The sequence below is a fragment of the Pinus tabuliformis genome, chromosome 2_2 (genome assembly GCF_031772625.1).
Source record: "Pinus tabuliformis cultivar Carrire ecotype Pingquan chromosome 2_2, CPIR1, whole genome shotgun sequence".
NCBI classification, from domain to species: domain Eukaryota; kingdom Viridiplantae; phylum Streptophyta; class Pinopsida; order Pinales; family Pinaceae; genus Pinus; species Pinus tabuliformis.
In genome coordinates this window covers 264,423,498-264,435,519 of record NC_142300.1, presented here as the reverse complement: position 1 = coordinate 264,435,519, position 12,022 = coordinate 264,423,498, and the positions used below count along the sequence as shown (strand labels likewise).

General features: G+C 36.9%; 1 protein-coding gene across 1 annotated transcript in view; it reads right to left on the bottom strand.

The window, feature by feature from the left end:
- LOC149192313 (putative receptor-like protein kinase At1g49730) overlaps positions 1-12,022 on the bottom strand; it is a 72,483-nt gene that overhangs the window by 48,808 nt on the left and 11,653 nt on the right. Inside the window, exon 2 of the mRNA XM_089404546.1 lies at positions 3,114-3,671. Coding sequence (XP_089260672.1) covers positions 3,114-3,671 — 558 coding nt within the window. The remainder of the gene's footprint in view (positions 1-3,113; positions 3,672-12,022) is intronic.

Here is a 12,022-nt window from a genome sequence, read left to right as displayed (position 1 = left end):
ATATTTTTTACTAGTTTACAACTCAATATTTCAGCCATATTTTTTACTAGTTTACAACTCATTTTGAGGACCTGATTGTCTTGCTGTTGTAACTTCTTTAGTGCTGTAAATTTATATTTAGCTTTACAACAGCCATTAGTAATTTCCAGGTTTGAGTGATTTGGGGATTGTTTTCTACGGGATTGTTGCTTAATAAAACCCCTAAATTAATATTAAAACACTTTAAACCAAATCTGGAATTTACTTCAAGTAACCATCTTATCCTTGACTTGATATAGCTCTTTGGTGGTGAGTTGGGTAGATACTTATGAAGCCTTAGGCTTGATTGTGTCCTGCATTAGGAGCCCTAAATCTTACTAAGGAAGCCTCCCTTGTGTTGGATTTATTAGTTGCTGCTAAAGTGACAATTGTAACACTTCCAATGTTCCACTAAGTCTTGCCACGTTGCAAAGTTTTTGCACAAAGGTGCTAGATTTTGTGATACAATGCCCAACTATGCCAGTTGGCCCTGTTGGGTTTTTTTTAGGTGATTAATTTTCCATGATGCTATTTGATGCTGATGTTAGTGACGTAGGAAAAATATAATTAAGGAAAGAATATCGGAATAATTTCATTATTAGGTCTTATAAAGCTACTGCTTCTATTGAGTTCCCGGACACATCCTTCTAAGATTATGAAAACAAGGTTTATTTTTTAGCAATAAAATTTGGCTTGATCCGCGTCTTGATTTCACTAACCAGAACTTGCATGGCCACTGCTAAACTGTCTAAATTTATCTTGATTTTAAGGAAAGTGCTCAGGATGCTCTTTCAATCACAGCTTTTCATTGTCCGCAGCATGCTAAATGACCTATTAGAATGAAACACAAATCAAGTTTGAAATTAAGTTGGATGGAAACAGATATGAATCCAGATATATATTATGGATCCCACTGATCAAAAGTCAGGACTCGGGTATAGGGAAACAACAACTATAAATATGTCATTTAAATTTTGATAATTCAAAAAAAAAGAAACTAAATTCGGATCTCCTAATATATCTCGCTCCAAATCACTTAGAAACACATAATGTGGACTCTTATGAAAAATCAGATTCATATGTTTTAGGATGGCGGAAGGAGACCCCCCAATTCGCCTTTTTAAAAAATTTTTTATTTGTGAATTTTACTTTTAATTTTTGAAGACGGTATTTTTAGGGGGCGATAGTCAGTTTGACCATTCTGGCAAAGCTGGAAAAAATATGAATCGCATCCGAATTTGGATCTATGGAAACGTGGACCCTGGATACCCCTATGTGGATCCGGCAATCTAACTTTGGAAGGATCAGAGCAATGTTTGGTCTTTGTGAAAGACCAAATTGGAGGTCAGAAACATGGCTTTTGTGTTTCTTCAATTGAAATTTTAAGGAGGTTTCCCTCGCAGAAAATGCTATATGGCGAGATGAAAAATGGTCGCCATGAGTAAATTGTTTTCTTTCATCGCACCAAGTGCTCTATCTGGGTAAAAAGGAAGCGTATATTTATTTCCTCTAAATGCAATGTTCACGAAAAAATTGATATCGTGATGTGTGGTTTAATTAATAGATAAAATTGATATCGTGATATGTGGTTGAATTAATAGATGAGATGGTTTTTAAATGGGAATTGGGTAATATAAGTTTAAGCAAAATTGTGATTTCTTGCATTTAAAATACATTCAGTATTTTTAAAAACTTTGAGAAACTAAACTTTTTAGATTAAACGATTTAATTCTTAAAAATCACTACTAAATTTTAGACAAAATTAATCAGAAAAAATGCCTTAAAAAAAGTCATTCCCTACATTACACATTTAAAAGGACATCAAAGTTTTTTAAAATGTGGAACTCCAGAATCTTCCACAGTTCCAAAAAATATATGATAAGGTAATTCGTTAAGATGTTTGCCTAATCAAATCAAATTGATGTCCTGGAGAAAGAAGGCATGCAAACATAACTGCAAGTTGAGGAGGTCATTGGGCAATTACTTGTACAGGTCGGGACTGCCTTCTGGCAAGACGTTACAGAGGTCAGGCTAATTCATTTTCAACCATTCAGAGGATATTAGAGAGATTCATCCCTCAAAGACAACAAAGTGCTTGGAGGTGATTTGGATAATCCTACGACCACCAGAACCAGGTAGATCCCACTTTTCGAACCTCATCAGTTGGCTAGTATCTCCCAGCTCCAAACCACACTAGAATGAAGGTCATTCGTCGGATATTTGAGACTCGCTAGCTCAAAACTGAAACCAGTAATACTGACAGAAAATTTGTTTAACTTTCAGCGGCAAAAAGTAGCAGAAATAGCTACAGTTTAGCAGAGATAGGAAGCAAAAGCATCCTGAATGGTTTATTCTCTATCGTACTATTTTATGACACCTAAAAGAGAAGAATAATAACATTTTAACTGTGATAATAATCACTAACACATATGCTTTGCTTGCCTTCTTCAAATGGATCTGATTAAGCTTCAACCATAGCCGGCCACAAAGATTCAATTTGTTTTATAAGCTAAGCCCTCCTAAGATGACTTGGAAGAACAGAAATCTACAACCAATGGAACTAACTGAAAAGAGAATTTTAATTGTACAAATATTCAGAATAAAATGAGCAACCCCTTAGCACAGGCATGCCATCAGATCCTATGAGTAATGAAACTAATGACGCTGGTGATCTAAACAGAAACTATGTATTTATCAAGAAATAGAAAACGTATTTATCAAGAAACAGCCAAGGTACCCAACGAGAGTGAATATGAATGAAAAAATTTATATCAAAGCCTTTTTCCGAAGCCATATCTTATGACTCTACCCATATGCACTGTCCTGAAAAACATTGTGCTACCAATTCTTAATATCATACCCAGGATGATGCCCTCGTTATTCGTTGATGGACTTACTAAATCCCAGATGAGTCAAAATATTTAACTCCAAATAAAACATATCCACTATTCTAATTGAAAGAAATTTATTCATAATGATGTCAAAGTTCAAACTATTTATTATGATTTCCCTCGGCAAAGAATAAAAAATGAAGGTTTTTAAAATTTAACCAATTTTTTAACGTCAGCCTATTATTTAGAAGCAGAGAAACATACCGGGTTGATGTTCAAGCCCTTGAGCATTAAAAAAACAGCTTGCTTTATCGTTAGCAAAGTTTGAATCACCATAGCTCACTATAGTAACGAAGGTAGCATCCCTGCATATGCTTAAAGTCACATTATCCTGTACACCTTCAAGGTTGTGAAGAAATGTAAAACAGGCATTCAAGCATTGTTTGCAACTATCGGGCGATGATAGTGATGGCACACAGCTCAGTTGCACTTCCGTGAAATTCGGCGTGCCCTCCATCTCCTCAATATTTGTACGACCTTTACAATGAAAATCAGCAGTAATCTTTGTACCCAATCCACAGAATGCCATTACACCAGATGAAATTCCATTTGACTGCAGAGTCTCTGATATTTTCTTGAGACAAATCGCAGAAGACGATGGAGGAACTGCAAGCTCGCCCGTGACGTTTGTGTACCGTGACATAGAAATGGCTACTATAGCATTTACAAATCGACAACATCTTCCTCTGTCTGGAGTCAAGCACGCGGATCTTACTTTTGTGAAGTCCAAGTTGCCAAAGTCAAGGGGACAATCAATGTCATCTGCATGAGAATTGTAAGGGAATGATAAGTAATAAAAAAGTTTGGAATTTGGATAAATAAAAGATTCATTATTATTCGCAATTATGTTGTGCTGTTATGCATGATAGAGTGTCGTAAAAGTATTGTTATTTGCATATGCAATATTCAAAGCTAAGAGTACATTTCTTAGTAGTATTCTCCTGAACATTTTTTCCTTTCTTGCACCTGCCTACTCAGGCAAGCCACGTGTTCCCGTTCACGAAGCAAGCAATCATATTTTGCCATTTTCTTTCACAAGGTGTTCACAAGACATTCCGATAATGGAATAACAAAGCATGAGTCACGTTGATAATAGTATCGTCTTTAAATCAACTGACAGTTATCTCATCAACTGTAGACATTAGGTTTACTTAAGAACTTACTCCATTCAAAGTAATCCATACCCTAATGTTCCATATGGCCAAGGAACAAATGTCAGTTGGACTCTAAAGCCATTCTAAATTTTGCCCCTTTTGCACTGGGTTGACTCCATGGTTGCACAGATGTGTACCAGCATTTTCTTATCCTTAGGGGATAGGAAGCAGGTGGAAAACGTCCCTTTTTTGGCCTTGGTAACATCTATTGCAGAATAGAGGATGTCAAATCCATCCCAGTGACATTTCTGCTTAGACAGTGGACATTCAAGGGCCAAGCCTAATGACCCCGGACAGTGAATGAACGTCTCCAAAATAGTGCCAGTACAGAATACAAAAAAGGCAACAAAAACTCTTCAATGATATTTCTTGCATGCTAAAAAGACAGTTATCACACATATGTGAACTACCTTCAATCACTGCAATAAAAATTTCTGCCTGGAGATCTCTTCAATGTTGGAGTTTAAATGTTTTCTTCAAGTATTTAACAGTAATAAAATCTTCTGCATGGAGAAAATGTTCTAGTGTAAAGTTTCTTCCATGACAGAAAATCTCGCTGCAGATATCTGTAGATTTGAATCTACTTTCTCAGTTTGAGTTCTATATATTTATTCCAGAGAGAGACCAAAATCACCTTTGGTATGGCCGTCACTTCTTCCTAATCAGCTAGTGACTAAAGGGAGGCGTGGCAACTCTGATACCCTTTCTTGACTTACCAATCCGAAAAAGGAAAGTAGCCTTTATGAAGTAAAAGGCCTAGAGAGGCTTGACCTAGAAAGTTGAATTTCGAAGAATTTCCTTTTTTCATTGGTTTGAGGAAAAAAACTCAATGCTATAGCACTCCTAAATTTGCAAGCCTCTAACAATAGCTATACTGAGCTCTATAAGTGTAAACTTGACAAATAAAGCAATTTCCAATGATAGTATCCTGTGTACAAAAATACATATAATGTTGGATCCAAAATGGATTACTTACAAAGAAATGGTCTTTTTTAATGGTTGTCATGTCATAGGTTAAGTGCTTGAGATGCAAGTCTAATGGCCTTTAAGTCTTCATCTAAACCTAAGTCGAAGACTTGTTTTCAAGGCTTTAAAAATCTATGCATGTGGAGCTATAACCATGAGGAGGTAGAGACACAGTATAGACAACAAAACTTAAATGACTAAGTATAACAGAGTGGAAGCCATAGCTCCACGCTCCGATACATAAGCAAAGCAGGAAAGAACGTAAAGCGCAGACAGAACTGGAGATGTGGCATAAAGTCTACACGGAGGTATTTGCACGCAAAGGTGTGGGCAAGGCAGAGTGGAGCCTTAGCTCAACGCTGTATAGTAAACAAAGGAGAAAGTATAAGGGCCAAGGGGTCAAGCAGCAATGTGGCAATGCACTAGCCAACCAAAGGTTACCATGTGGCCAATAAGGAAAGGTCTAAAAGGCCATCTCTGGGATAAAAAGCAATCCCCAACATAGGAAATGAGGGGGACACCTTCACTTTCTACCCTCCAGCACCATGAAGAAAGGAGAACATTGCACAGACCCTATGACCATATGGCCATTCAACAGCAACAAAGGCCTAAAAGACCGTTCCGTGCAGCATAACGAGCAGGACATCCAGGAGGAACCCATAATTAATTATTCTTGAGTATTTCGGCCTTCTGAGGGAGGCAATAAACAGGCCAGTGGAAGGATGAACAAAGGGTTTCAATTGTTGAGGAAAACCATCAAAAAAGTCTAAAAGGCAATCTCTTGCATAAAAAGTTAACCAACGCCTAGGAAAGGAGGGTGATACCTTCTTGTTCCACCCTCGCACCGTTGAGAAAAGAGAAGCCTGCACAGACCCCCACGACCAAGTAGCCCTTCAACAACCAAGCAAAGGCCACGACATGGCAAGTTGAAGAAAGACTTCCATTACATGCAACATAAATAGTGGGGACGCCTAGGAGGAACCTATGACAGTTCTCGAGTCTCTTGATATTCCAAGGGAAGGAGGAAAACTAACTGAGGGAGCCGATAAAGAGGCCAATGAAGAATGAACAAAGAGTTTCACTTGTTGAGGAGGCATTGGGAATCTGGAAAGCTTGGGAAGTTGAGATTGCAACAGCAAAAGGATTAAGGATTCAAAAGAAAAAATATATATTAGACCAAAAGGACAAAGAGGTTTTTGAGCCTGTCCATAGATCTAAAACAACAATTCGCAAGACACAGCCAAGGAGTAAGAATACAAGAAGTGTATAACTTCTATTTGCAATTACTCCTTAGCATAAATTAAGGAAGCCAAACATAGGCCATTTCTTGTTGGTTTTTCCAGGTGCGTTTCTAAGGTAAATCTTTATATTTTATTTGTGTGTGTTTGTTTTTCTGCAGTACTGTTTTCTTCGTTTAAATTACTCTGTAAGTAATACGCAAACAGACTTAATGCACAGTGAAATAGCAAGCAGAGATAACACCAATTTAAAATCACAAGATTTTAAGGTCCGATTTTCGGCATAGGCTGAAGGATTATGGATTAATGCTACACAAAAATGTAAAATCGTTCTAGACTCAATCTTGGCCTTTTAAGTTAAAAGGCAAATAAAGGGCTAAGATAGGGCAAGATTCACTGTTATTATTGAATCCTGAAAAATCTAGTATTATGTGGCAATATGCATATGTGTGTGTGTGGTGAGACTCGAGAGGACTTTGGCCACCATAACGTTGAAATTCAGCAGTGTGTTATTTCAGTGTTGAGACAAATCCATAGTGACCTCTACATGTGATCATAATTAAAGTGTTTAAGCGCATTCATTCTGAGAGGTGCAATAGGATAGCACAAAAATACATGACGTTGGTTGAACAAATACTTGGACACATACTTATTAGCACCATTAATGATCAAAGGCAATGGCATGAAGTTTGGGTCTCGTCCTATGGCAATATACTGTTTGAGCGCATTCACTTCATAAGGTACAACAGGGTAACAACAATAATAAATAAGTAATTTAGTTTTCATGTATTCGATCCTTGACTCAGTAACTAGAAATAAGAAGGAACTAGAAGTGAATGATTTGATCAAGGTGAACGAGATTGTTCCAACCTCAAATTGGATTCCTGAGAAAAAGAAAGCAACTTTCCAAGATGGGGATCTTAGTTGGTTGGATGAAGACTTGGACACATGCCCAATAGCATCATCAAAGGCAATGGCATGAGGGCTGCGTCATGCTCAAGAGCTTAGGAATTACTTTGCCATTTTATTTCACCATGTTTCATGACCCATCATTTATGTCATGATCCATCGTCCATGGTGTTGAACTTTGTACATTCAAACTATTTGTTATATACTTCCATAGCCTTAAATTGTTTGATGTTTATGTATATTTTAAATCTTGATGTACATTTCATTTGGCTATCTATTTATATCTACGTTGTACAATTTAATTTTATGGATTTGTGTTGATATGAAACATCCGTAATTGATTTATCATGTAAATGTTGTAATATTTTACATATTTGTTAATATCTCAAGCAATTGTCAAGGTTTTTTGGGAAAATATTTATTCTATTATTAAAAAAATCAATACACAGATAGAGCAGGGAACACCTACCTGACTACAACCAAGGCTGTAATGAGGATGGAATAAGCCATGGCAGAATAATCCTTAACATCTTTTACCAACAAATTTGTTTTAGCTCTAACTTGGGCAGCTAACTCATAAAATGCCATTTTTTGAAACGATTCCACAGACCCTACCAATCCTTCCAGAATATACAACGAATTCTCCAAAGTGCATATAATACAAAGGATCAAATGCAATGCCAACGAATTCTCCAAAGTGCATATGAGCCCAAGGATTAAACGCAATGCCAAAGGTCACAAATTACAAAAGCATGTATGTATGTATGTATGTATATCAAAGGAAATTATCTTCTTTCTCAACCCGAGGGCGAGAGTGAGGGTCAATAAAACAATATCCATAGGCACATAGCCATTATAACAATATTTCTCATCATCGTGCCACTCATAGGGAATTGAACCTGAGTGAGGGAGATAACAACCATTCTTCCCAAGTGATTGGGAAGAATGATTGCTATCCCCCACACCCAGGTTCAATTTTTGTAAGTGACATGATGAGCTTTGTTGTAATGGCCTTGATACCTCTTGTTGAACTTGAGTAGTCCCTTGAGGACTGAAACATGTATATTTCTCATATGGAATGTAAAGAGATTTCTCATAGGAAATCAAATATTGCATTTATATTCAAAAAACATCAATGTCTGAAAACATGCATATTTGTACATCAATGAATATAGAAATGGCATCCATAGTACATTGATAATTAATCATTCAAGCATCAACCATCTAGAAACTAGATTCTAGCAATTACAAACAAACATGCAATTTTTTTAAGCTGTACAATAGAAAGTAGGCCATTAACTTATGAAGTGAAATAGGTTATCTAGCAACTATCAACAATAAGAAGATAGTTATGTTTACAAAATAGGCCATCTACACACCAAAATGTGAAGACCAAAAAAGGTCCAAAACAATAGACTGAGCTAGTTGCTAAACACCTCTATAGAAGAAATGTTCACCAATTGTGAAAGCACCCATGTTGCCAAATGTTGTAACTATCGGTTAGCACTGCCATGCATGTTCCACCACTCCTTAACAAGCAAAGTTCCACCATCACTTATATCGGGGTCCTCATCATTCGTATCATCCTTCATTCTTTTCCTCTACCGTAATCCTTTAAGGACATCAGTTGACACCACCCACTTTTGATCAAACTACCTAATCCAGGCATTAAAATATGGTAAAAAAAGCTTAACATGCTTGATCAATGATTTTGGTTTGAGTGAAGGGTACATTTTTGCTAAGGCCATGTCAAAGGAATCCAACAATCAACACCACCAACATTGGGATACATATAGAGCTTGGTGTCCTTGATTAAATGTCAATCACATACCCTCATACATGATAGAATCCAATGAAATGCCGCAATCCCATCAATCCTTAAATCCTGAAAACTGTTAAGTCTGCTGAATTTTTAATGGAATATGAAATTCTATTTTCTGCATGTAAATTCCAATGAGGTTTGAACAACTCTCAAACATCCTTAAACAAGTAATGGTAATATTAAAAATTAAAATAAAAGGATAAAAATAAAAGATAAAGGAAATGTAATTTTTTATTTTAAGAATTTAGCATTACCATTAAGGAGGGTCCAGGAAGCACCTAGGGGGCACACATTCCTAAAGTGTGCCCAAAAGGTTTGAAGTGCACTCCTAGATTTTGGGAGCACACTCCCAAGGGCACTCCCTAAGTGCTCCTACTAGTAAAGCGATTCCAAGGCTAGGAGTTGGGGGGCAGGGTAGGAATGATACCTACAACACTAGTATGTATATGTACTTCATCTTATATATATATATTTAGTGATCCAGCTGTCCAAAGTTTGTGTACTTGTAGATTTAAATTTCAGCATATATTATCTCCACGATTGAGTAGATTCCAGCACTAGTTATGCATGTTGATTTGACATAACATTGAGCTGAACTTGTTAAGTTATTTAACACATATCTAGAAGGTAAAGGAGAAGGTATAATGTTGTAATAAGTCATTTCAAATCTTCATATGCTTCAAAAGTGTACCCTAAGGATTGAAACTTTGTAGTATTGAAATCAACTTGTTTAATATTTCTTTTCTCAGGTTGCCTTGTCAATTGGGTTGAAGTGAAGTGAAGTATTTGCTGTTGTAAATTAATATTCTAAATTCGTCCATAAGGCTCAAAAGTTCACAAGAAATAGATCCAAGGAACCTCAAGGTTAAGGTGAAATTTCTATATTCACATTAATTACTCATTTGAAAAAATTCTGCATGGTATCCAAAAATTTCAGCGATTTCTACAAGTGGTTGTGATGATGATCTATGGTCAAATCTTGGTGGGCATGCTCCCTCCCTTCTTGGGGTTTTAATATTGATGTAGCATTCAAGCAATTATTGAGACTACAACATGTGTCATTTTTTACTTAAATGAAAGAGAGTAGAATGAGTTATTTTCAAGTTTACCATTATCAGAAATACGAGTTCCCAAATTTTTTTAAAGTATAGATAAGCACGTTAGGGGATATCATGTTGATGTTTGTAGTTTGGGCAAGTATTTTTGCACAACCCTAAGTGTCTAGGCGTGCATAAGTCACCCACAGTCTCCTTAGACACTTGCCCTAGTGTGAGCAAGTTGCTAATGTAACTAAGCCTAAAAGTTAGACTTCGGAAAAACACATAATCGTTATGTTGCCTTATTGAGCGAAAGTAAACTTAAGAAAAGTAAAGTAAATTACTTTAGTGATTATGTTTTAATCTTAGCCCTTGATCTCAAGTGAGGCGATATCTAATCTTGATTGCCAATCACTTTGGAAATTAGAGTTAGGGATTTAGCTCAATGTACAGTGATTAAAGCAAGGCTTGGGGGAAGGAGAAGGCACACTACACAACAACACAAGACTGAGAGAGGCATCTCAACGAGGAGTGCAATGCTCTAAATGTGTTGGTTTCGAGGAAGGAAGGCAGCGAGGAGATCTAAATCAATCAAGAAGGCTTGATCAACTAGATCAGATCCATTGTTGTATGTAATTTTTCAGTTGGGCCATTTTCCTAGGAAGGTATCCTAAGTAAGTTAAGAACTTAATGAAGACCTCAAATTGGGCAAAACCTCGTGTCATTTTTTTGATTGAGATTAGTAAATTTATTTCCGTTGAAATTGAGTTAGGAACCTAGCAATGCATTTAAATCAGTAAATCAATTTTATGCTAGGAATTAAGTGTCAGGTGCTAGGTTTGTCAAAAAACTAACATGGTATCAAAGCATAAATTTTGAAGAAAGCCTATCTCTGACTCACAAGGTGCCAAGTTCATAGTGGATCGTCGGGGCCAGGATCAATCACATTCGTACAAAACACAAACAAAGAAATAAGGGGGGGCAAAGTAAATTGGTCGTACGACTGTATTACTGCAAAGAAATTTTTTTAGACCGGGCAGGATTTGATCTTAAAAGGTTATTTTTTAAAAGACGCGGAATAAAAAAATTGTCTGGTGGTGGTCTCGACAAGGTTGTCGAGCCACAACCACTACAACACAACCGCGCAAGGGAGGGACAGCCAATAGGACTATCAGCCACTCAATCATTGGCTGGATAATGACAACCATATATGGTTCAACAACTAGGCGAAGCCAACCAAAGTCAATCCACCAAGGACCAACCACTACAAAGACTGCACTGACCAAAAAAATGAGAGGATCCAAGGCAAAGGCGTTGGCTAGTGGTGGCACAGACGGGTGCAAAACAAGAAGGCTAGGCTGACAACGACGAATGAAGCAACAACCGCATTGTTGAAATGTGACAACAAAGTAATGTAAATAGTTAGCTATCTAGGTAAACCCTAGTTTTTACTATCAGTCAGTTGTATATCAATTGAAAGTTATGTAACGAAGTAACCTAGATTTATTGAGATTGCTCGAGAGGCTTGTATGATGGAGAATCATCTTTGAGCAATAAGAATTCAATCCCTTGGCCCGTGGAGGTTTCCTTGACACACTGTCAAGGTTTTACCACATAAAATCTATTATGTAAATGTGTGTGATTCAGTTTTTGTTTTATGCATTTCTTGTTCAATTATTGAATGTTTAATAACTTTGAAAGCCCATCAAGTGGTATCAAAGCTATGATGTTGTGAGGGTCACCAAAAATCGTTGAAGGTTATTGTTGTGAGGGCCGTGAGAAATCGCTGAAGGTTATAGAAGCCAACCCGATAACTGTTGAAGGTCACATTCTTATAGAAACTCTGCCAACACTAAGAACCCTACCACGCTGAGAAAGCTGCAGCAAAGGAAGTTCCTTGATCTGTATGAAGCAAATGTATTTGTAAAGCCGTCAGTCAAAGCAAAGCAAAGCCGCCATTTTTTTTAGTGAAGGAGCCATCATAGAA